General features: G+C 30.0%; 1 protein-coding gene and 2 long non-coding RNA genes across 3 annotated transcripts; all 3 read left to right on the forward strand.

The window, feature by feature from the left end:
- The first annotated feature begins 1,711 nt into the window (after positions 1-1,711).
- Positions 1,712-2,382, forward strand: LOC136972370 (uncharacterized). The gene is made up of 3 exons (XR_010880322.1): positions 1,712-1,749; positions 1,873-2,210; positions 2,277-2,382. It is a non-coding gene; the product is annotated as an uncharacterized lncRNA (long non-coding RNA).
- A 76-nt stretch (positions 2,383-2,458) lies between these two features.
- On the forward strand, positions 2,459-3,583 carry LOC136972371 (uncharacterized). Its single transcript, XR_010880323.1, has 2 exons — positions 2,459-2,538; positions 2,785-3,583. It is a non-coding gene; the product is annotated as an uncharacterized lncRNA (long non-coding RNA).
- A 2,888-nt stretch (positions 3,584-6,471) lies between these two features.
- Positions 6,472-20,187, forward strand: LOC136972357 (glucose dehydrogenase [FAD, quinone]-like). Its single transcript, XM_067266927.1, has 11 exons — positions 6,472-6,654; positions 10,076-10,278; positions 13,813-14,002; positions 14,432-14,563; positions 15,246-15,370; positions 15,493-15,663; positions 15,745-15,895; positions 15,969-16,132; positions 16,207-16,384; positions 19,558-19,780; positions 20,044-20,187. The coding sequence occupies exons 1-11, from the start codon at positions 6,519-6,521 to the stop codon at positions 20,177-20,179; spliced, it is 1,809 nt and encodes a 602-aa protein (XP_067123028.1). The 5' UTR covers positions 6,472-6,518; the 3' UTR covers positions 20,180-20,187.
- Positions 20,188-27,406: the final 7,219 nt, after the last annotated feature.

A 27,406-nucleotide genomic window follows, 5' to 3' on the forward strand; every position in this document is an offset into this window, starting at 1 on the left:
ACTAACTGGTAAACCTTTTGCCTGATCTGTATTTAACTTTTTATATAATATTTATTTTCTGGGACTATGAGAAAATATAGACTTCAGTAAAATGTAAACACATCACTCTCTTCTTTATCTGTTCTCCTTGATTCTTTGTAATAAACATGACAAAGATAGGCTAAAATTTGTAATATAGTTTTCATTTTCACGGTTATCCTTGATACTTTTTTACAGGGTAATGCCGCGCATATCTTTTGTTTACTAATAAAACACATAATTAAAAACACTAGTAAAAGTATAATTTTCAAAAATATCTTTATAAATGTAAAATACTCAAAACTTATTTCATTATTTCTTAAAAGTCGTGGAACATTATCAATTAGTTTTCTGTTGAAATCGTAATTGATAAAGAGTTCACTGTTCCGTTAGAAGCCGTATTCATAAAATTACAAAATTAAGAATGTGTTGGTAGTTGCGCAATTATTTCTAATAGTTTCGAGTCCGAAGCGGTTCTGACCGGAATTATCCACCTCTAACTCTGTAACGTTCGAAATGAGAATCATTGGATATAGAAGGTGCTGTACCATTGCATATTTGTCCTTTATTGGATACGTATTCGAATTTTTAAAAATTTGATCAGATTTGATTTCATTATTCTAGTTTTATTACATTATGGATCATTTCTCTACCGAGCACATTGTTAGTGAAAAAACAATTATTATACAAAATGGAAAACTAGAAGATTTGCACATGAATTGTTTTGTCCATATTCTAGGCTCACTCACGTTGTCACTGGAAGGCTTTTACTCGCAGTTTGACAGATCGGAAAATCCTTTCTTTATTTTTTCCTGATACCAGTTAAGAAATAACGCTTCTTAACTCGCGGTTATAAAAATTCATTCTCAAGGATACGTTCTGATAGGAGGGGTTTGTAGATCGAGTGGGGAGGGTCGCTAATATGTCGATAGGAGACCGGCCTCAAAGTAAACCCAATTAACATCAAATAAACAAATAACGAAAAGTTTAATGAGTAGGATAAAGCCTTGGGCAAATACATACAGGGAGGTTAAAATATATCTTATTGACAAGCTAACTACCTATATCGCTAATTGACCGAGAGAGTTTACGTAAATTCGTGCATAAAACCTCTAGTAAATAGGCCGATGTCCCGATGTTTTCTCGCTAGCCGATTCGGACGAAGGAATCTTCTCTCTGGAAGCTCGAACTCGATAGGAAAGGCCGGGAGGCGTGGACGGACAGAAACTTGGCTCACTAGCTTCAAGGGGAGTGTCCGTCCCGAGACACGAATTTTTGCCTTTTTTATCTTCTAATCTCCTCAAGGGGATTAGTCTTTCCCATGTGACGGTATGCCTAAGCTGCGTTGCACGGGAAGCGGCCTCATTAATGTGTAAGATAATATCTCTCTATTGGAAGTTGATATACTGAAGGAAAGCGTTCTTTTCCTTTCTCTATCACTCTCACACGAGAACAGAAATTTGTATGATTTGTTTCTTTCACAACAATCTATTTTACTTACACAAATACTTAAATGAAACCAGAAGTCTTGCAAACTTAGGAAAATTGTCTTCTCCCTCTATATTCCCACTATTACATTATTAGTGTCATTGTACAATAATAGATGGCAGCAGGAGTAATTCATTTAAACCAAAGTCTATATAAATAGGTCAGGACACGATCCCGTGATTCTTTGTAGCAGCGGCCATTTCGAGGCTTATCGATAGAGTTCAATCCATATGTGGTTCCTGCGTGAGTCGACTATATTATATATATAAGTACTCATAACGTTAAAGAATGTGTTATTGTGTGGCACCAAATTGTAAGAGTAAATCTACAGATGTTCGATTATTTAAATGTCCTGCTTATCTGCAGGAAATGTAAATAATCGCAACAAAATCAAAATGGGTGCAGAACTGCAGATGGGATAAGTGGCAGCCAACTGAATATTGTTAACGGTGTGAGGTCATGTATATCACATATTTTTCTGTAGGTACTGTCATTGAGATGTATACGTGAGCTTACATTAAATTATTTGTTGTTCAGCTCCATTTCGAAGAATCTCAATATGAATTGAGAAAAAATTGATAGAAGGAAGCTGCTAAAATGGAATGCTATCCTTACAATTTTCAATGTGCTCAATCCTAAATCTATTATGAGAGAAAGGAAGCTTATTAGGGAAAGAAAACTTCCTGAATAAAGGAAAACCAATGGTAAGATCATTTAATTGCTGAACTAGTTCTTTTTTCATCTAAAATAAAGATTACTGTTTTGTTTAGGTTTTCTCGGTGTTACATAAATTGGCTATTATTGAAAATCTTGTGTGTTTAATGCTGTTTGTTTTTGCGAGGAATGGTATAGAGTACGAAAAAGTAACTATTTTAACATGTTTTGAGGTATAATGTATGTGTATATATATATATATAGTTCTAGTAGAGTCTTCCGTGAAAGAAGAAACAATTGAAGAAAGTGATGATAATACTTTAGATAAATTAAATAAAAAAACAACTTCTGTCATAAAACAAGAGATTACAAATGCAGGTAAATATTTTATTAACATTAAAACAATTTTAGACCCACTTTTATTTTGTAATGTGTAACATGGATTGATGTCTCATATTATGAATCTGAATTCTGATATTTGAGTGGAAAACTAACTATAATTTTATGTAATGAAAACAATAAAGAAATCATATATTCTTAAGCTTCTTTAATACTGCTATCTTATATATGTTCAAATTTAGCGGTATAAGATTTCAAAGATAATATATACAGTATATATTTTAGATACGAAAGCTGACACAAAAGCAAGAAGTAATGGGAAACAAATTGAATTTATTTCGAAAACCAGGTCAAATCCAGTACTTGCAGAGACTATCTGTAACCGATATACTTGGACGAATTGCAGTGCAAATTAAGTCATACCTCAGATAAGCTCTGTTAAAGTGTATGATAAAAAATCGTAGAATAATCCTTCCAGCGTAAAAGGCCTTGATGGAAAAGAATGTTTTTTGCTGGAAAAAATAATCTTTCAGCGAAGCCTTCTTGTATAGATGTCGACTTTCCACCGAATATGACACAGCCACCCGGAAATGACCTATCACCCGAATATGACACTTTTACCCGGAATTGACATTCACCCGGCTACGACTTAATCAACCGGACTTGATTTTCCATCCCTATTTACGGACGAATACTTTGACAACATTCGAGATTTGTTCTTCCACTTCGGTTAAAGTGTATAGAACAGCGACAGTAACGTAACGTCTACCGTGGCTAAAGTGACAACAAAATATTAAGCAGTGTTCTCGTGTTTAATTAAAAACTGTGTTACGCTGTTTAAACGACTATAACTGGCCAAAGCAACTTATAATATTTCGATCGATGTTCTACTAGTAAAACATTTCACCACAGAATAATGCACTACAGGAGGAAACCATTTCCACGTTGAACTTTAACCAAAAAGCACATTGCAGTCGATATATGTCTAAAGCAGAATTATAACTACTTCAACAGTTAAAACTGTACATGGAATTTTCACGACTGTATATAAATTTTTATATTTAATTAAACGGATTAAATTTCATATTAACTGTTTAAAGATTCGATATTTATTGAAGTTGCGCATTTTTAGAATAATTTATAATTAATAATAATGTTTCTAACAGTTATGACGAATGACAAAAAAAAATGTACACAATTCTATAAAATTTTATGTTTGTACAGTACATATTTAATGTTAATTCTAGTAAATATTTAAACTGAATTTTGTTTGTTACAATACTTTTTATTGTGTAAATCTATTTTTCTCGAGAACAGAGTTAGATAAATGAAAGACGAGAACAGATATGGAAATATTGGGGCTGTAGGTCCCGACATAAACCTCCGTTTCGAACCGGAAGTCACGTTATTTCAATTCAAAACGTCCCCCTGAAAGGAGCTAGATAATGATCTGCACGACATTACTGCTTACAGAGAAGTATGGTGTACAGGGGCAAAACACTACTAATTTGAGGCGGAAAGCACATATTTTATTTACATATAAAATACTTATTATATATGCACTAAGGAAGTCTTTATTGGAATGCATTATAAATTTGGCAAGGCCCATGAGCATATAAAGGGTGACAAATGCAATGTGACATATCTGCACCAGAGGACTCATTAATACTGTATTTCTATGGATCTCACTCAGATTCAAATTTAGTTTCCTAGGACAGCAGGTACATGGCTTAGCCATCTTGGCCATCCAGTGATTTGCCTTAATTTCAAATTGCTTTACATGTATATTTTATATAAAATAAAATAAATAGGTAAACATGAAAATTAAGACAAAAATTGGCTAGACATTGGAGTGTTTGGCTAATCAGAAAACATATTTATTAAACTCATTAACAAGATTTTGATACTTGTATATAAAACTGTAAATGAAATTAAACGGTATGTAAACGGTTATGTCATGTAAAAAATTCCTCTTTCGCGATATCTAGATAATATTGTGCTCCACTTATATCATTGTTTTTCCATAAAGCACTGAAGAGAGGTTGTAAATATAAATCAAACATTTTGCATTTGTAATCCAATTTTGTAAAATAAAGATGTTTCTAGCCGCAATGCTGTGAGGCAGTCTACCGAACAAGTTTCGGATTAAAGAGACACTTCGTATACAACAACCAATAGACAGCAACCGTATTATAGTGTGAATATTTTGATATTCATACATATTTTTCTAAAATATGTTGTCAATAAGATGAAATCTTCAATTGTATCAAGTAACGTTGTTAACTATTATTAAAATTTACTCATTAAACATTATTAAGAAATAAAAATCCTCATTAATTCCGACTGCACTCGAGGTATGACACCTATCTTTCCACTTCTTTGAGTTTCGTACTCCAAAATTTAATTGCACCAATGTCACTTATTTAGAAGTTACCATGCCAAATTTCCTTTATTAATCTTTAATATTAAACGAAACAGACTCCAGCACACATATATCTACATACGCATCTACACGCATACCTTCACATTGCCAGAACTTTTTCTTTTTACTTGTATTCAGGAATTTCAAGACGTCGAAATGTGCAGAAAATACAGAGGGGGTCAATTGACAAAATTACTTTCTTGTATTATGTTATAAGAGCTGAAAATGTAAAACAAGGTGATGTTTTTTAATCCCTGAAAACGTAAAATATTTTAAAGAATTGTGTTTTGTTAGTCTTGTTAAAACTGTTTCTATTTTGAACATGAAAAACTCGTTTATTGGTGATGTTAACAAACAGAAATTTATCAATTTCTATATTTGCCAGTCTGAAGATTTTACAGCAATTGGTCTATGACTCTCTGCTCACCTACACAATATTACTGATAACCTTGAATTTTATTTAATAATTACAATAACATTTAATAAAATTAAGAAATAATTTGTTATTCTATGTTGCACATTATTCATACATGTTAATGTGTATCGTTTTCTTAACTTTGCTTATGTTATACTGCTTATGAATAATATTCGAATGTACTGTAAAATTACAGTACATTCGAATATTTATAAACAGTGATTAAACGCAAAATGATAATGTTTACTTGACGTTTATATTGATAGATATTTAACTAGAGTATTAAATCGCCTGATTAAATCATTTAAAATTAGAAATGAAGGTATTGTAATTGTTCTTTCTAAACTATTTTTACTGAATTTATTCTTAATCTAGAGTTTTCGAATACTAACTCTACGAAACAATTTAAAAATATAAAATTATAAGAACGTATTTTGCATTTATATGATATATAAACAAGACTTACAGTATATTAATACATTATACATACATTATGTTATATCATATGAGTAATATTAATACTAAGGCATATAATATATTAATGTAATAATACCCATATAACTAAATATAATATATATGTAAATATATTATATTATATTTTCAAACAGTATTGTAATATTTTTAATAGTGTTCTAAATAATATGAATGACTTAATTGTGCTAGAAGAAACATGTCCTTATCTAAAAGATTTATTATATACTTATATTTTATAATGTGTTTCACGTATAAAATGACACACGAAACACAAACGATATTCCAGTATCAAAAAATATATGTTTTTATATATACAAAGTTCATTTCTCAATTTATGAGAAATAAATTGCAAAATAAAAAAATAGGAAATTTATAAAACAATGTTATTTATCGATAATTATTTCTGTTCTTCTTTTAGTTATTAATGTTTTTATATACTTGTTTAATTTTTTAAAAAGTCATTTACTCATATTATAATAAATTTATTTCTATTTTCTCTACTGTAGAATTTGATTTTTAGTATATATTTATTTTAATAATATAAAATATTTTATTTAGTTGCAAGTAAATTGAAATTAATGACTTTCGTAAGCGTCATTACTTCAGTTTGACACAAATTTGATGTCATGCTTTATATAGTTAATACAGCTGTATGTTGAACGTCACGAAAGATTTTCAATAAATAAGTTTCCGGGTGATTAATTACTAATGTTTCAGTTATTTTGTCCAACAATCATGAACGCTATTAAAGCGCTTATTGTACTAATTTTAAACGTTTTTAGAACATCAGACGTCACAAAAGAACAGTTAAAAACTGTAGAGAGTGAATACGATTTCATTATAAGTAAGTATAACTATATTTATTATAATTTATCAATTTTCTATTAATATACGACCGTCCCCGAGTTAGTTTTAACGACCAAAACTAGTATATTAAACGAGTATATTAAAGAAAAGGTGATTTTGAGTGGAAACTGACAGTTACTGTCAAACGTAGCAATAAACAACGCAACGCAAACAACTTTCAGTGCAATGCAGCACAGAAAAACCTAACACAATACACACACACTGCATTTTATTAACTCTCGATAAAAATTTGCTTCTTGTCCGTCTTATCAATTTAATGCTTATCAAGCTTATATATTGGCTTGTAGTCAGCACACTTTTTGAGGAATGTTTTTCATCTGGACATTAAGAGAATTTTTTTTTGTCTTTACTACTTTATTAAATATGCATTACGGACTGTTCTGTCTCTTTTCGGTATAAAAGGGTTACAAGTTATTTTACAAATATATTATTTAAAAACACAACAAAGAATTTAGTTATAAAACATCTATATATAAAATTTTTCAATTTATGTTACTACATTGTATATGAATATACTCACATTTTTACTTTTATTATGTTCTTTTTTATTAGTTATATCCAAGACTATTTTTAAAGGTAGTGTATATTATATCTATAAATATATTTTTTAATAAAATATTACAAAATTGTCTTTTTTGCTACTTAATAAAATTTCATTTTAAAACCTACTGAAAATGATTTTTAATTATAAGAAAACTCCAGAAAGTTTTTCTATAAATACACATATAAAAAATATAAAATATTCTAAAACAGTACAATTACACCACTGAATGAGACGGTTGGGACTTTATCACAGCCGTAGACCATATACCTATAGGAACAAAAAGGCCAAAAGAACCTTATCTGTATATGTGACCCCTAGCGAGATAAAGTCCACCCAAAATCACCCACTTCAAGGTCCCACGCGACCGGCTCCGAAAGGACTATTCGCGTTTTTCATGAACTAGAGAAGCTACATTTTTACAAAATGGCTAATTTATCTGGGTCGCTTGTAACTAGTCAACGTAAAATTAATATATCACTGTCCGATATAACGATAAATGCTGCTTGCAGCTGTTAATCGAGAAATTTTATAGAACAATTATTGCTAGCGGGATACGTCATTACATGTGGTATTATAGAAATAAATGAGGGAGATAGTTCTATGCATTTGTGCTCTGCTCTTTGTGTTTAAAAAACATTAGCTTTGACATCTGTCCCACCAGGGCCGTATTTACAAGTAAGCTATATTACCTTTTTGTTTAGAGCCTCGAGTTTCAATGGGCCTCAAAAATTTCTACAAAATAAAAAGTAAATATGTTTACGTTAATTCTTTTCTTTTTATGATTGACTTCTAAAAATATGGCGGGTTGGTAAGAGGGGCCTTACACAGAGTTCAGCTTAGGGCTCGAAATGCTTAAATCCGACCCAGTATCCCTCACAAAATTACTGGCATTTTAAACTTTAAGGAAAAATCCTTTAAAATTGACAGCATAACTTGCTCATGTAAAGCTGGACAATGGGGAAACATTTTTGCCAATTCTTAACAGTCGATTCACTCTTTCTGTCGGTTATATTTATGAGCTTCTCCGAATTCTGATTTCAGAATAATTATTTGTTTTTCATGTAAAAATAGACGAAAACTTATATTTGGCACCTGTATGGCTTTGAAATTGCAATTTAGAACGCAACAGAAAGCTTTGCTTTTTCTATTGCTATTTGTCTTTACTGTTGACAATACACAAGAATGATTCAAACCACCCAGATAAAATAGTTTTGTTTTTAAACACATGAGGACGAGCATCCGGTGAAAAATGCGAATTGCGTTTAACTATTTAGTCCAGCTGACTACGTCAGGTTTGAGTAGTCCACTTGCCTGTTCATGAAATACTTGATGTTATATAGTTTTAGGGGGGTTTAGGGACTCGGCCCCACGCGGTCGATGAGGTGTAAACATTTTATTTACAATATTGTTTCAGTTCGAAACTATTGAATACAACAAAAACCTCTGCAGATGACCACCCCTTTAAGTATACCTATTTAGGTGACTAATATGTTCTTTGCACAAATTTTCATTCTATAAGATTTATTGTTTTTAATCCTCCTTGAGCCCATCTCCCCATTATCCGACCAATAATCACTCCGACTCTTAATCTTTACTCCATAAACTACCTATTACAAAATATTATTTCCGTGAAATACCTTTGTGTGAAATATCCTTTTAGATGCGATCAGTTTCATCACGTCGGATGTGGTTATAAAATCGAAACCATAGAGATATACAGTACAATGTTTATTCTTGTGTTAGGTATAAAAATTCGTCTCTGTACTTCCAAATTCATTATCTCTATTTACTTCTACCGTTCTGTTTTATCGTGGAAAATATACGGAATTTGCTTTTAATAAACGAAACAAGTTAGTCCATGTTCTATTTTTACATTTTTATCTTTTATTAAACTAAATAATCTAATAAACCAATAAATTTAATCTTTCCCTTTATAGGAATAGATTACGAAATTGATGAAAAAAAATTTGGGTATGATTTGGGCGATTTTTGAATTCGTTTGATTTGATAAAAGACTAGTTTGTTGAAGTACTAACGAAATATAAAGGCATTATCTTATCGAAGAAGTTAAAACAGAGAACACAAATTTCCATTTCAGATTACTTTAAGTCAATACTTAAGAATGTATGCACTGTTGTTTCAAATAGAATGTACGAAAGTACATGTGATGTATTAATAAATAGCAATACATTTTTCTTCTAGTATAGTACAAATTGATTTTGAAATAATTCTGCTCTATTGTTTACACGATAGTCTGTGTATACAGTAATGCTATGTGTATATGTGACTTATATAATAGAGAGTACTGTTTGACAAGACTGCCAATTTAGATGATCGGTTTTCTTATGTTTTGGAGATTCTAAAAAGATTTGATTGTGTTTAATGATTACAATCGCTTGTTACATATTGTAAGAGATTTTTAAAATTAATTTTTTAATTCATTGACTTTTGTGAAAAAAATCACATATTGGTATTTAAATCAATAACGAGTCTAATTGAATTTTGATAAAATACAATAGATTATACCGAAGAACACTACTTATTATTGATCTCTTATTTTTTTTAATACACATATTAGAACATTTGTTAAAGTTTTAAATATTCAATTAAACAGAAACTTCCCACTCAAACTTTCATATCTTCAGTTCAATCTTTATTTAGATATAATTTACGAGATGACGGTCTAACCACTTACATCTGGTCAGAGTACTTTAAATCTAATTATTAAATTAGTCTTTTTATAGCCCAATAATACGGCGGATCGTTTAGTTAAATATTGCGTTTGTGGAGTTGTTTATATAATAATCAATGTATTTCATTTTATATTAATTAATTATTCAATATCTAATTTCAGTTGGGGGAGGATCGGCAGGTTGTGTTTTAGCAAATCGTCTTTCCAAAGATCCGAGTAATAAAGTATTAGTTTTGGAAGCTGGAAGTGACGAAAACGAATTAACAGACATCCCTATATATGGCACAGCTATACAAAAAACATCAGTCGATTGGGAATATGTGACGGAACCACAAGAAAATGCATGTTTCGGTTTAAAGGGAAATGTAAGTTATGTTTATATTAAATAATTTCTTTTAAATACGATTAATAAAAGATTTTATTTATATGAAAAAATAAAATATATTCTTTTTAGTTTTGCTTTAGATATGGATTATTTTTAAGAAAGTTATCAATCTGTCATTAAAATTTAACAAATTATTCTGAAGAAACACATTGGCTGAAAACTAGAGTTTCTCATTTCCGGGTCTTTTGCTTCTCCAGGGATTCCGGGATAGAATTAATTATATTTAAGATATACAAAATGATATAATTATTGATAAAATGATTAATGATAAAATATCATTACATTAAATGATATAATTATTTTTCATTTTTTAAATTAATTTAATACGTTCCGCGACTTCCAAAATCACATTAATAATGCAGTGTAAGATATATATTTAAAAATTACCTTTGAATTACGTAGAAATTTTCACAAATAGAAAAAAAATTATTAAAGTTTGCTGGAAACATGCATACAATAACAACAAAAAAAATGCTTTGAATTGAGTTGAAAATTTAAAAACAAAACTTAGATCGAACTTCTAACTTAAAAGGTAATTTTCGTAGTGTTTATGAAACCGTGCCGGTGCTTATTCTGCAACTTGAACACAAACTATATGGTGTATTTTCTCGGACACATGGCAAATTTCATCACTAAGTTTTCCTCAGTTGATACGTGTATTAAGTTTTGTACACGTTTCGGGCTGTTGACGCCCCTCTTCAGCCAACTTTAATTCACAGATTTTGCAAACATAAAATTGTTTTAAAACCTCTCTGTACATTAATTAATTTTTATCATCTAGTCGATCTTTTCTCATCGAGGCCAGAGATTCTGTTGTACAAACGAATTCTTATTGGTTTTGTTGCGTATGACTCTATTCATTTACATAGTGATGTGGTAGATGGGCCACCTCGTGGCAATCTTCTGTTTATAGGCATTAATTTTTATTTTATTATTTTACATAAAAATAATTTACTTTTAGTTTATATAGAAATAATTTACTTAGTTCCAATTTATAATATGCTGAGCCAATTTTCGTTTATTTTATACTAAAGTTTTTATAAAAATAAACGAAAATTGGCTCAGCATATTATAAATTGGAACTAAGTAAATTATTTCTATATAAACTAAAAAGTAAATTATTTTTATGTAAAATAATAAAATAAAAATTAATGCCTATAAACAGAAGATTGCCACGAGGTGGCCCATCTACCACATCACTATGTAAATGAATAGAGTCATACGCAACAAAACCAATAAGAATTCGTTTGTACAACAGAATCTCTGGCCTCGATGAAAAAAGATCGACTAGATGATAAAAAATTAATTAATGTACAGAGAGGTTTTAAAACAATTTTATGTTTGCAAAAATCTGTGATTTAAAGTTGGCTGAAGAGGGGCGTCAACAGCCCGAAACGTGTACAAAACTTAATACACGTATCAACTGAGGAAAACTTAGTGATGAAATTTGCCATGTGTCCGAGAAAATACACCATATAGTTTGTGTTCAAGTTGCAGGTAATTTTCGTTTTTTAAATAAAACATAATACAAAATATTTTTGTAAATTTTTAAAATAAGATTTTCAAAAGCAAAGATGGTCAATACTCCCGTTACTCAATCTGATTCTTATTTCATTAATGAAAAGTCCTGCTACCGAGAATGTTCTTTCTGATTCAATTGATATGAGTGGAATTGTGTTTAATGCATTTAAGAGAAAACAGATATTATGTGTTTTTTCACCTGTAGCCTGGAAGATTTCTAGTTCGTTTTCGAGATTGTAGTACTTCTTTTGCTCTCTAGTATTCTTGATTTGTCTGCCTCGGTTGCTTTAATAACGAGCTTATAGCCCTATAATTCGGCAATTCGTTTGGCTTTAATAATTAAGTTTATGAAGAAAAACTTCATACTTGCAGACTTCGTACTCGTTTGTATCCTTACCCAATTTGCACAACCTGGCGTTACGCAGTTATTGAAGCTACTGGGGATGGTTAAAAATTAAGACAGCATAAGCACAATTATTCCAGATATTACAGGTTCTGACAAGTAAAGAATTTTCAGAGTCCTGCCACAAATAAGCTTCATATTGATTATTGACCATTTGTGACATGCCATAACGAGGAAATTTTTTTTAAGAAAACTAATAAGTAGGTTTAAAATTAACAGATACAAATGTACTCTGACAGTTTAAGTTCATTATACTTTCTATTGGCAAAATTTCCACAGCTTTAACATAAAAGTGAACTTTTACGAAATTTGCGGGATTTCCCGGGATGAAAAGAATTTCACGGGTTAAAAAAACAACCGAAATCCCGGGATCCCGTTTGAGAAACCCTACTGAAAACACACGTTTCGCCATGAAAATCTTTTAGTTCTCGTCTTTGTCTATGTATAGCATTATTATTTTTGTGAAAAGAATTTAATTTTCTTTCAGATATCTTACCAAAATGAATACCTGTATATTTATACATGCATATTGCAAATACCAGAATACCCGGAATAACACTATTCAATTCTACACTCCAGATGCAAATTTATCGCCTGTTAGAATTTCCACATGGCATGCTTATTATAATACTAATTTAATTAATACTTTCTAAGCTGATGTTTATTGTTTTTCAATATCTAGAGACTAATAGATGTCAGATTAAAATCCACCTTTGTTAAATTGATAATTTTAACACCCACCATTGACTGAATGGATAAAACCACTGTACACTGATAGTTGGTCGTGGGTTCGCACCTTGTCAATGAGGTTGGCAAGGCTGGTGATATGGCGTTTTCCGGGTTGTCTTCACGTTTGTAACACCAACATAAGGGCCAGTTTTGCATAAAAGTGCTCTAGAGAGGGATCCGCTTGGCGGATCGTCCATGTGTCGTGTTGTCGTAACCGAAATAAACCACACTAAATCGACGACAATTTTATCATTCTTTTCCGAAGATGTAATGTTTTCTCGGGATTTAACAGCTATATTTCAATTTATAATTGGCCTGGCTGATCACTCAGATCAGATTTCTACACAAACGAACCGAACACTTAAGCTATCGAGCTTGAATCATGAAATGCGCCAAGTTAATATTTTGTGCATGCTACATGCACAAAATATGCTACTGGGTACTTCTTCTGTTACTGGGTAGATAGGAGGGCGGCTTCATTAATGGCATACTTTCATAGTTTTCAACAGAACATGTTACATAAATGTCTCCAAAGGAACATGTTGAAATCTAACGTGCCATTCTAAATTAAATTCCAATTGATATTCGGTCGATGAACAACATTTCATGGACAAACGATTCAAACTGAGCAACATCAGCAACCTCTATATATACACTATTTACTTTCTCATAGTATATTCTTGAGTTATTTTTCTATTCAACTGCAGCAATCTTTCTGGTGTGATAAGAGGCTTGTTGTTGGCAGGAGGATGACATTTATTCAATTTCATTTAAAACAAACAAATTAACATTCTTTATATATTAAATTTTATAGTTTTTGAAATAATAAAAATTTCAAAGAGCTTTTTATTTCTTTACAAGCAATCTAGATGGCCACGAGGCCTGGTTTTAGGTGGTTCCAGCGTTATAAATGGCATGGTTTATATAAGAGGAAATCTCAAAGATTATGACCAATGGGCTGAAAATGGTGCAGAAGGATGGAGTGGGGATGAGGTTCTTCCTTATTTCCTTAAATCTGAAGACAATACGGATATTAACAACGTAGACAGTGGTTAGTATACAATATTTTTAAATACTTGAAATATAACATTAACGTCATCGTTAAAATAATCGAAAATTTTAAATATTAATATCGTAAGGAAATATGTACTGTAGTTTGTTTTCATTAATTATAAAAGTAAATATTTATAAAGTAAATATATTTGCTTTTATAAAAACCTTATTAAAAACCTGAACGAATTTCATTCACATATTATTTCTTATATACTGAAAATCAAAGCACTCTTGGCCAAATTTACCCTGTTGAGGATAAAAATGGAAGAATGTATTACAAAAATAAGATTCTATGAGAATATTTTATATTATTAAATGGCATTAAATGTTTTAACATTATGGTATTAGTAGGAATTATATTTAAAAATCTTGGAACATTTTTGCTAGTTTTGATATTGTATAATGAATTTATTTATTATTCTTGAAGGTTATCATAGTACTGGTGGATATCAAACTGTTTCTTCTTCACGATATGTTACTCCGCTAAGAGCAGCATTTTTACAAGCTGGAGAAATGCTTGGATATCCTGTTAGAGATGTCAATGGAGCAAAACAAATAGGTTCGTCTTACTAATGAAATATGTAAATGTTAACGCTTAAATAGATTGTATTCGATTTAATTTCTATACAAATCCAGAATTCAAAGTATTATGAAGAATTTTTGTAAGAGAAAACTTTAATCATACTTCGAAACTTTCGTCAAAATATCATGAACAGTTTTTGAACGGAACGGCTGATTGTTTTCTGATTTTTTATTTCGTATTTTGCTAAGTGACTAATTTAAAAGTGAATAACTGTCGAAAACTAAAACTTAAATAACGAAGTCCAGACGGACAGGCGATAATGGGAATGGGTGGGTCTGCAATTTAAAATTGCAACCCAGTTAAAAGAAAGTTACATTTTTTAATAATGTTATGAAAACTTTTAATTTTCGATTTTGTGGAAAGAATTTCGTCACATTAAAACAATATATTTTAAAAATATAAAATAAAAAATGTCAATCCACAACTACGTCTTCTCAATCACCAGTAATTTTTGAAGATATTGTATCATCCATGTATTTTATACAAGGCATATTCAACAGAAAAAGCGGATAAGTGCGAATGAAAGTCGAGAGGATGAGCAATAGAGTAACAATTTTGACAGAGAACATTTACAGTCAGGGACAACGTTAACTGTCTTGTATTTCTGAAGTGTAAATACCGTCCGCCAATTTTAATCAATATATTTTAAAATGTTTAGGTTTTGCTCCTGTACAGTCATCTGCCAGAAATGGAAGAAGGTGCAGTACCAATAAAGCATTTATACAACCAATAGAAAAAAATCGTTCAAACTTAAGTATTTTGCTCTTTTCTTTCGTTACCAAGGTAAGTCTTTGATAACTTCTTGAATGGTGCAAAACACAATCAAATTAATTTCTTTATAATAAAATATAATACCAAAGTGAATAATTTAATGTACAGTACATTACATAATTTTTTATTCACAGATCATATTCGACGATTCAAAAAGAGCGGTAGCTGTTAAATTCGATCGTTTCAATAGGAGTTACATTGTAAAAGCAAGGAAAGAGATCATAGTTTCAGCAGGAACTATAAACACACCTCAGCTTTTAATGCTTTCGGGTATTGGTCCAAAAGAAGAGTTGGAAAAGTTTGAAGTATTAACCAAAACAAACAATCAGTTAATAAATATTAACTGATGATCAAAAATCGCATTAATATTAATGATTTTTTGCCAGATTCCAGTTATTTCAAACCTTCCTGTTGGATCAAATCTTCAAGATCATATTTTTACTCCAGCCGAATATTTAATTGACAAACCGGTATCAATTGTGGGATACAGAGTTGCTAATCCTGTTTACGCTGCTCAATATGTTATTGCAGGAAGAGGTAAAAAGTTTTAATTACTTCATTTATAAGAAACTTTAAACAATACATTACGCTTGTTGTAATTAAAAATAAGGTCCATGGACTCTATATATGGGAGTGGAAGCAGTTTCTTTCCTAAACACAAAATATGCGAATGCTTCCGAAGATTATCCTGATATAGAAATACACTTTGTTGCCGGCAGCTCGATTTCTGATGGAGGCAATTTTTTAAGAGAAGATAATGGATTCTCTGATGAAGTAATATATATTTGATACGATAAATTTACTTATTTATGAAAAATATTATACCCATTCAAGCGTAAATTTTTCAGGTATGGACAAAATACTATGAACCATTTCTTAATAGAGACTCATTTACTATGTTTCCTGTTCTACTACATCCGAAAAGTCAAGGTTATGTGAAATTGAGAAATACTGATCCTTACACGTATCCAATCATTCAACCTAATTATTTATCTCATACTGATGATATAGTAACACTTATTAATGGTAAGTGTTTAGAAATTATATTTTATGCTTTAAATTTAAAAGTATAAGAGGATTTCCAAACAAAAGTAATGTCTAAAACAGCGGTGGACACCCTCCGGTCCTCGAACAGATGTAATCCGGTCCGTTGTCATTTTCTAAATATACAGAGTAAACAGGGTCAAAACAGAACTCAGTGTAGTTTTTAGCCAGTGGGTGGTACAAACTAGCAGCAACTGCAAAATGTTCATAACAGACCGTACAGTAGTGACATCGGTATGTACAGTACAACAGTAACCGCGGCTTGTAAACACTAGGCATGAACCTATCAGATGCTGAACATCATCTATTCTTAACTGGACACCCGCCTGCTCGAACAGTTTTGTCAGTTGGTGTATATTTCGCAGAGGAGTGAATGACTATTCCTTAACCGTTCTGATGAAATAAAATCGCACTTAAACGATGGGAGTTTAGGTAGACCTCATTCCGTTTGTTTGCTTATAATATGTTTCAACACAATTTCAACTAAACGTAAGGATACATTATGGTACAAAAGTACACAATCTATTAAAGTACACAATCTATTAAAGTTAAACTCAGTACTCTTTGTAGAGTGATCCACTTGTATGTTCTAAACATATGGATGCATCATATTTCAGACATCGGTTTTTATTTTTATATCACGTTGACTTTGCGGGACTTTGCACCGGCCTTTTCTTGGCACATCAGAAGCTGGTACTTCAGTTTCTGTTTCTTCTTGTTGACTAATTTTGGAGATAATTGCCTTCAACTCTCATGGAATGGCATATATGTCACATCTAGGTATGTGTTCTTTTATCAGAAACATACCCAACATCTTTATTTTCATTCAAAACATTCTCCGTGCTGCTTTCTTCCTATTGCATTAATAACTGCGCTATGGACACCTGCAATGTCTAACATATCAAAGAAAGCAGTCATCGGCCATCTTAGAGTACTCCTACGTGTTGAATGTGTGCTACATAACTGATCCAGTGAATCAATTCCTCCTTTGGTGACATTATAATCCATAATCATCTGCTTTGTTTTTTTCAGGACATAAGAACATATGGTCATGTATGTCCAAAGCGTGACCAAAGACAGTAGAACCAAGTTGCTGACGAGGACTGAGGTTACACTCAGTAGAAACTTGTGGTTTATTCAATCTAATTGTGCCAAACAATCAGATAGAGTAAACCATAAGTTCCTTCTGACCACAAGTAGGCTTTTAATGCTTGAGCTTTTCAGCTAGTTCTACTGAGGTAAACTAATTGTCTAGACTCTAGAGTAATATACTAATGCTCTTCACTAGGCCAATCAATTGAAGAACAGAAGCTGTAGGAACTGAAACTTGTCTCTATCTTTCACTACACTCTTCTTTGACAACATTCATTGTTAGATATACAACGTGATGCAATTTTTATGTCTAAATAATACAAAAAATCTAAATGCAAATGATATCAACAAGTTGCATTCACATGCAGGTGGGGTATATGTGATCCCCAATTTACCAGTAGATGTACCATTTTCTGAAAGCAAGTTAAATCGCATTACTGTGTTCCCAAGAGTAGCTCTTAGCATATTAGGAGGAATATAACTTGCTTTTAAAATATGGTGGACACCACATTGAACATGCTTTGTAACACGTTTTAGAATCGATTAAACACATTTTCAACCGATGTCTTTATGTTTTAATTTGTTTAACAATATTGCATACAGCGTCATTCCCTGCAGGTGATGAGTTTTTGAACTATGTTTTTTTGGCGGAAAATAAAATCACATGACTTCCTGTAAACTATTACCAAGTTTGATAACATTCTGTCCAGTAGTTTTCCTCTTATGGACATTTCAAAGTGGAACTTTAATAATAATGACCCTGTAATACAGTCTTGCATTTTTATTAGTCATGTTTTTTCCGTTTGTGGGGTTTAAAGAATCTATCCAATGTCGATTGCTTTTCTCTCTTCAGGATTTTTCAGAAGTAATTAATAGCACTGTAACTGTAGAGATCCCAAGCCTATTAACCTCGTTCCGGTTTGCATGACATTTGGATGGCCGTTGTTCCGACATCCTCCCACTTCTTCAAAAGATGTTTAATAGCAGATATCGGCATTGATCCTTTTTCGTCTTCCTCTTTTTCGGAAGAAAACACATCTCGCCGAGTTTCTTGGAGTTCTTCTGTCGTCACAGTTTTAGGTTCCATTATGAGTTCTTCAATGCTCTTTATTTCTCAGATGTGATTTTCATTACTCCTTTAGCTGCTTGAGACTTCTTGATATATCTTTCATAGCTAAGATTGTGCCTACTGTAGACCTGTTCAAGCCATATTGCCTAGCAACATCAGACATCTTGTGCCCACTCTCTACCTTGGCTATTATCTCTTGCTTAGTTTCTACGGTGTGCATAGTACTTGACACTCCACTCTTTTTATGCTCCATAATATTATCAGTTTCTTTTTTAAATAAAAAGTTCAGAAAAGCATTTACAAAAATTCAGAGAACAGAAATCAACTAGCGCACAAAAAATTATTTAAATGCAAGGTCCGGATGAAATTCGAAATTTGATATTAATCGATCACCCACTGTATTTATAAATATTCTTAGTTACGAAAAACTTTATTACATTTTGCATGTTCTCCTTTGTCGTAACAATCGTAAACGAATTAAAAATTAATAAGGTTTTGCGGCATATTTATATATATTAATGTTATTAAATATTTACTGAATATTTCTAAGTATTTGAATCTTTTATATTTATACAGTAGACTTAATCTACCTAATGGTAACGAACTAAATGGTAACTAAAAATGTAAATCCTCGACGATTTCTATTTGTTTCTATTGTAAATTTTAGATAGTATGTTTCTGATTTAAGTTCAGTTAAACGATTTCTAACTGACTGATTTCGTTGTATTTTACAATCAACTTTAATTTAAACACTTTTTAAACAAGTAATTTGTAATGTAATTAAAGGTACTTTCAGATAAATTATTGTTTATATTACTTAGTAACTGTAACCAGTCACTTTACGAGCAACAATTATTTGAGAAACAGAGAATGTTCATACTGGAATTTAGAATAAATTCCAATATGAACAGGTTCAAATAAATAAAATAACTGAACAAAAACAGATTGTATTGAATACATGATACTAAAATTTATTTTATTTATCAAATCATAGCTATGAAAATAGTAAAAAAATTGACTGAATTACAACCGCTGAAAGACTTTGGAGCACGACCGTTTCCAAATTTGCTACCCGGCTGCGAAAATTTTGAAAGAGAAAGCGATTCTTACCTCGAATGTATGATTCGAACTCTTACCGTCACCATATATCATCCTGTTGGAACATGCAAGATGGGTGCAGTTAATGATCCAACAGCTGTAGTAGACCCCCAGTTAAGGTTTCTATAATTAAAGTATTACTTACGCAAGAAATATAAGTAAATTAAGTTTAATAATAAGACTAAGTTTGTTGCGCAAAAAAACCGATATTATAAAATTGTTTACTTATTTAATTATACTTTAAAAACGCAAATGAAAGTTATGAATATCATAGAAATTAATAAATTTTTATTTGTTTATTTGCGAAGAATATGTCTTTACTTTCAAGTATTAATTTTGTAAAATAATACTATAATAAAATCACGTTTTTCTTTTTTGTCAGAGTGAAGGGCGTAACTGGTCTGCGGGTTGTGGATGCTTCTGTTATGCCAAATATCGTGTCTGGTAATACAAATGCTCCGACTATAATGATTGCAGAAAAAGCTTCGGACATGATATTGAAAAGCCATCAATTATAGAATACAATTGGAATTTCAATAATTTCTATATTATTATAAAGAACTGTCAGTTATTACTTCTTTTTTATTTGTTCCACTAGAATGACCAGGAACCCACGCAAACAAATTTATTTATTTTATGAAATACATTTCGAGTGTTTTGTAATTTTCGTTAGTCATCTGCATTAAATTTTTTTTTTTTTAAATTACTCACAACTTTAATGAATTGTTATAACGAATAATAATTGATTTAATGCTAATACATTTAAATTTTGTGAAGTGTGAAAAGATATTTGCAAAAGACTTTAAGAAGATCGGTAAATCTTAATGTATGCCTTCAATATTTATAAATTACTGAAGAAATTCTAAATTATTAATAATATCAATACACATATGACTGAAGAAGTGTGTTAAAACACTCGACATGCATATAGTAGAAAAAAACTTCAAATCTAATGTTAGCTCATGATCTTTCTTATAGAACAAATATAGATAATATATAAACTTAATTTTTGTAAATTGTCAATTAAAAATTTTCAGAAATTAAACTTTTAAAAGTTATAGAATATTGTAATAGAGATAATATAATTTAAAAAGAATAAAGCTTTAATTTTTACCTATTTAACGAAATTTAATATCATATTTAATGTGCATGGAACAGAATATTTTTATACTATATACAATATCAAAATATTGATATAAAATTATTTTAAATTATAAAAGTTTTATTTTATAAATTCTGCATTATTATTCAAGTGCGATTTATAGAATTATCATCCAGTTATGTATATGGTGCTTAATGATAATTTAAATAAATTAGAACTAGCGATTGAAATGTAAGAAGAATAATTAGAAAAAAATTATTTAAAAAGGATAACTTTAACATGTTATACTTTTGAAACTCAAAAAGCCATTTTTCAAGATGACAATGCATCTTGACACGGAGCACGAACTATTATAAATTTTTTTCACTAAAACAGCATGTCAACACAATAGACTGGCGAGCAAACAGTTCAGATCTCAACGCGATGAAAACATTTTGAAGTAATCAAAAAGTTTGACTGTTGTTAAAAACTATTTTGTATTAATTGCTTGTTTTGTTTATTTGCTACTCGTTTAAAAAACTTCAAAAATATCTTCACGATAATTTTTGCCATTAGTTGTACTTACAAAATGCATTTCGGTTATTTTGCCATTTTCAGTTTATACTTCTGTTTAATAAGTGGCGAATTTTACAATTAAATACTTGCAAAATTATTCACAACTAATTCCAAAATTAATTCACATACATTAAATTTCTCATTCCTGCAAATATCCCATTTAAATAGTGGAAATTGTTAAATTTCCACCACCGCGAACTTTAAAAAAATACAAACAAGGTTTTTTCCAGACATTAATCCTTCATTTTTCTTCTTCAGTTACATTATACGATCAGAATATTTTAAAATCATTTATAATCATTGCATTCATCGTCGTACCTCCTATGTCAACGTTTACGTCGAAGGAATGAAATTGTATTGTATTACTACAAAATAATAGCTAAAACTTTAACATGTGACTAATTTCTTTCGAAATCTATGTATATAGTTGTATTAACGTAAAAACCAGATGGACATAAGTAAAAACATATTCCATTATTAGAATATCAGCAAGTATCTATTACATCGTGTAATTTGAAAAAAAAACACATAATATAAAGATTTATGTAAACCGAAACTGTTCATAGTATAATTAAAAATTACAGCATTTTCTCTATTTAATCGAAAATGAGCATAAGTTACTTAAATCGATAAGTTAATTCAAATTTCTAAAAGAATTTATTATTATTTGTACAAAAGTTTCATTTCAAATCTATGAATTTTCAAACATATATGAACGATTTATTTAGTCATTTCAGTCTTATTTCATCATATACTACCCTACAGGAACATATACTAACACAAAAAAATATCGTAATCGTGTCAAATTCGACATATGGGTCTTTGCAAATCTCGACGTTTTGAGATCATTGAACCCAAAAAGAATCAAAATCAACGTGATTACAATACTTTTCCGTATTACGTATAACAGCCGGGAAAGTAAAAGTAGTTTCTAGATAATTTAAACAAAAGATATAGAAATTTATCAATAACTGCCAGGCAACGTTGTTGCTGCTAAGAAAGATTCCATACAAATTTTTATACTACAGTTAATCACTGTTTACCCCCACAATATTGCTAATAAGCTTGCATTTTGATATAATAAATACAACTAACAATATTAAAAAATAATTTATTATTCTATGTTACACAATATTAATATATAAATACCTATTATATATTAAAATATTTTGATGCATATTGTTTTCTTAACTTTATATATGTTGATATTTTTCGATACCTTGCAACACTCATGAATAATAATTAAATTCAAACTAATAATGTTTACTTAACGCTTACAGATGCGTGATTAGTTCTAAGGAAGTTTTACGAAACTATTTCTATTTTTGTATTAAACCGATAATGTAATACATCAAATTGTAATGTAATATATCAAATGTAATATGCAAATATCATTAAAATTGCTGAATAAATAATTTAAAATTTAGAACTAGGCCACTGTAACTATTTTATCTAATCTAATTTTAATTAAAATAACTTTAATAATTAATTAAAATAATTTTAATTGATTATTCTTAACTTAAAGTTTTCAAATGCTAACTCTTCGAAAGATAAAATCTAAAATTATACGAACGTATTACATATATGTATATTATAGCGTACAAGTATAATGTAATATTATGTAATGCGATGAAATGTAATGTATATATTATATTTTACTCAATATTAGAATATTTCTACGTAAAGAGTGTTCTAAGTGATGTGAATTACTTAATTATATGTTTTTCCTCGCATAATTATGTAAAAAATTTATTGTATATATATCTTTTATAATGTGTTGCAGCACAAATAACATACAAACAATATTCAAATAGTTAATATTTGATACCCTAAACACATATTTTCTTAATTTATAACAAGTAAACTGCAAAATAAAACAACGAATTTTTAAAACATTTAATCAATATTCTTTATCGATAATTATTATTATTTCTTTTTTTAGTTACTAATGTTTTATGTATTCTAAATAAATACATAAAAACATTAACATTTAAAAAATTCATTTATTAGTGTAATAATAAATTTCTATTTTTTCTACTGTGATTATACGTCATGCTTTACGTAATACCTAAAATTGCCCGTTAAACGTCAGGATAGATTTGTTTTATAAATTATTATTCGCATGATTAAATATAAACGATTTAGTAATGTTTTATTTATCTACTCTAACAAAGATGAACCTTATTAAATACCACTAAAGGAATTGAGAACATTGTGACGATATCACAATAAATAATCACTCGTTATAATTAGTTTTGTTTATTTTGTTACAGCAACGCGATCTGCCGAAGGAAATGCCTCCCGGGAAGACTTTTATGTACAGATGGCACCTATTTAGGTGTTACTAAAGTGAAGAAGACCCAAAATACTGCACGTGGTCAGCCCTCTGGCCATGCCCAACTTCCCAAAAAACTAACTACCGGTGTTCGGCTGTTTTATCCATTCCTCTACTGGAGGACACTTATTAGATTTAAGAAAGTATCGTTTAGAAATGAAAAATATCGAGTGGCAATTGCTATAGATACTTGCTGATAGATACCTGTCGCATTAACTCAGTCAATGTAATATACGTTTTTTTAAAATTATATCTTGTTTTGTAAGAATTATATTTAGTTTATGATTTTGTTAAGTTTTTCTCCAACAGATAGCGCTAAGTGTAAAACAATAAATTAAATCTTAAAGTAAATAAAATTAAGTAAATAAAAATTCTTTTACACAAATTCAATAAATATTTCGAGGGGATGTAGGATATTACATAACTTAGAAGTATTTAAATGAAACTGCCGAGTAACGTAGAATGGTCGAACGGCCTAGAAGTGTAAAGCTAACAAACAAACATCCTCATTTATATTTAAACTTATCTCGTCTGCTAGTACTTTATCAATTAACAGGATTTATTATACTGGATTTATGAATGTAGCAATTAGGTCTTACAGATCAGAAACAATATTGTTTATTTAAATCACCTGAACACATACACTTTAATATTGTGTTTCGGATCTGTTTGCCCTTTATCAGCAGGCATTTAAAATACATTTTAAACACTGTGTTTTTAAACACATTCCTAATTCCGAGCATATTCGAAATCAATTTTAATCAAATAATTCCATACGTATTCGTCACTGATTGTTCACATTCTCTTAATCAGGACCTCCTGCCCCTATTGTTTTCATACCTTGTCTCGAATTTCATCAAATGCCGTTCTCCAGATTAACGAAAGACGTGCGAAAGGGCGACAGTGGGAATTTATAGCTCTACAATTTTTTCAAATTGCAGTCCACAAAAATCAGTTTGTAAAACGTACCGATACTATAATATTGCGATAGATTATTATATCGGTAAGAGTTACGTCAGTAAATAAAAATATTTGAATAAAATGAGATAAATTAGTCATCATTAAATGTTAATTAATTGAGAGTAATATTTTCCTCTATTCCTGTCAAACAGTTTAAATAGAATATCAGTGCTTTTTAATCAATGCATACTTAAAAAATATTTATACTAAGTTTTAGCAAATCTATAAAATATCCCGATGTTTTATAGAATTGCCATTTTATAGAAACATTTGTAATAACACTATAATCTTATGAATAACCGAACAAGCTTTTGAAAACGCTAAAGTTTGTATATTTATTGCACAGAGCCCCTTTAGCTGCCACTCGAAATCATCGAGTGACATTTCCACTTCCCAGAACGAGGACCTAGGGGTTGGATTTTGGGAAGCAATGTAGGTATTTAAGGTGCGACCCATAAGTATAAAGGCACAACTTATTGTACAAAGAGAAGCTGAAATAATTTTCATATAACAACGGCAATTTAATTTTGAGGAAGTTACAACTTACAAATAAAGATACTAAAAAAATCATGTAATTATATTGTTTAACAACTTAACAATAAATTAATTTAAATCAAACTCACGTTTTTCACTGTCAAAAATATAAAGGCAGGTTCGATTTTTTAGCAATAGAGATTATACATTATAAAAGTATAACTACAGTACGATGTATTTCAAATGTTTATTTCTGTTGTTCAACTTTTGAGCAAGTAAAAAGGCATTTTTATATTAACCATTGTTTTTTAATCGTGAATAAATTCAAAATTATAATCGCTTACTGTTTATCATCTCGATAATGGGTGATGAATTTATGTCAACTTTCAGATTTTATAGATAAATGTCGAATGGGTGCCTCCGATTTACATTTGGTATAATACGGTTCCAAATGCCCACCAATCGCAGTAGACCCACCAAACCTAAAAATAATGATTACACAAATGTAAACAAAATGACGTGATTAAATTCGAACCGAACACCTGACCACATAGCTTACCCTCAATAATTTCTGGACAAAGATAGAACAAAGTTTCGCAAAATTCTTTCGGGTTACGTTCAAACTGACATAAAGAAAATCAATCAGTAAAAATTCTACAGTTCAACGAAAATTAAGCTATGCAGTATACACTACTCAGTGTGCAGAGACCGAAATCGATTAAATGTGCTCCTTTGGTGTTATCGAGCATGATGTTATTCGAACTGATGTCTCCATCAATTATTTCTGTCGAAGATAGAAACAAATTTTATCATATACTCACATTTCTTGACCAAATGAATGAATAAATAGATTTAGAAAGTAACCTCTATTATGAATAAACATGATAGTCGAAGCAACTTGAGAAGTAATCAATTTGGATTGGGTTTCTCGAAGGCGTCCATTATTTTGTAAATAATTAGTTAAGTACTGTTCGTCAATATAGACGGAGACGAAACAGAGACTAAAAAATAAGAATTATTACTCCATAGAACCATAAAGTATCACCAATAATTCCAATGTAAAGGGTTAAAATTTACCTCATTTGTTTTGAAGTAACCCAGGAAAGTTACAACATGAGAATGGCTCGATGAGGATGCCCTTGCTTTTTGTTCTGTATTTATTTTGCGTCTCTGAAAATAAAAAAATATTCTAAATATACACTAAATTCAAACTAAGAATATTTTGTGGACATTTCTACTTAATGATTATCATCATCATTTATTGTCTATTGGAAATTTCTTCCCTATTACAAGGGGGTTACATTTACATTGTTTACTTGTTTTTTACTTTACAATACTTTTGATTTTAATTTACACCTATTTTTCCACGAATACATTCCAAACATTTTTAATTTGAATCTTACAATTTTATTGTTCTATTTCATTAATAATAACATGTTTTAATACTTCATTAGTGTTAGTTTGTTTTGTTTTTATAAATGTCGATTATTTTACAAAAATAGTTATAAATTTTATATAAGTCTTTTTTACCCATTTTGTTGAAGTTTTTTAACAATTCTATTAGCGAGTTGCATTTATAAGTTCGAGTTATGTCATAGTGTTCACGAATATCATTTAATTTTGGACATTTTAATATTAAATGATAAGGTGTTGAATCATCGGAGTTACATAAGAAACATTTTGTTGATAAGCTTATGTAAGTGTTGTTAACATACAGCGAATTTTTATTTAAACGAAGTTGTGCTATAAAGCGTTTTACATTCAAGTTTACCGAATACAACATATATGATTGAACTGATGGTATTTTAAATATATCTAAGTACCACGGATGATATTTACTGCTATGTAAGGAGAACTGATCTTTGTTTATGGATTGTGCCATAGCTGAGTTTAAAAGTAGTGAGTAGCCTGTTTTCCAATCTTGAATGTTATCTTGAAATAGTAGTTCTGATACTCCAAAAGAGTTGAAGATAGTTTTTAATTTGTTATGCCATAGCTGTTTATTTTTTTGAAGTTTACTTTGCTTGATGTTTTCATGATATAGAGCAATCAAATTGTTGTCACTATTGAATTTGAGTCTGTAATAAAATTTAATGATTCGTTTTAATATGAACGGGAAGGACCATATACGATTGGTTTCATGACGTAGTGCATATCCGGGTATTGTCCGTTCTAACTGAAATAATCTGCGTAGATAGTAAATATGGAATCGTTCTAATTTGTAGAGATAATCCAAGCTCCAAATGGGACTGGCGTAAAATATCATTGGATTAATAATCGAATTGTAAAGTTTCATGTGTATTCTTAAGTCAGAAGTTT

The sequence above is a fragment of the Centruroides vittatus genome, unplaced genomic scaffold (genome assembly GCF_030686945.1).
Source record: "Centruroides vittatus isolate TY-2023 unplaced genomic scaffold, ASM3068694v2 contig_290, whole genome shotgun sequence".
Taxonomy (NCBI): Eukaryota; Metazoa; Arthropoda; class Arachnida; order Scorpiones; family Buthidae; genus Centruroides; species Centruroides vittatus.

What these genes read in the sequence shown, in the direction of transcription:
- LOC136972357 (XM_067266927.1), top strand. Translation starts at nt 6,519, where the DNA reads ATGTTTCAGTTATTTTGTCCAACAATCATGAACGCTATTAAAGCGCTT. An exon ending in AAGAGTTGGAAAAGTTTGAA is followed by an intron (nt 15,664 to 15,744) that starts GTATTAACCAAA and finishes ATTTTTTGCCAG; the next exon opens with ATTCCAGTTATTTCAAACCT. An exon ending in TATAGTAACACTTATTAATG is followed by an intron (nt 16,385 to 19,557) that starts GTAAGTGTTTAG and finishes ATCAAATCATAG; the next exon opens with CTATGAAAATAGTAAAAAAA.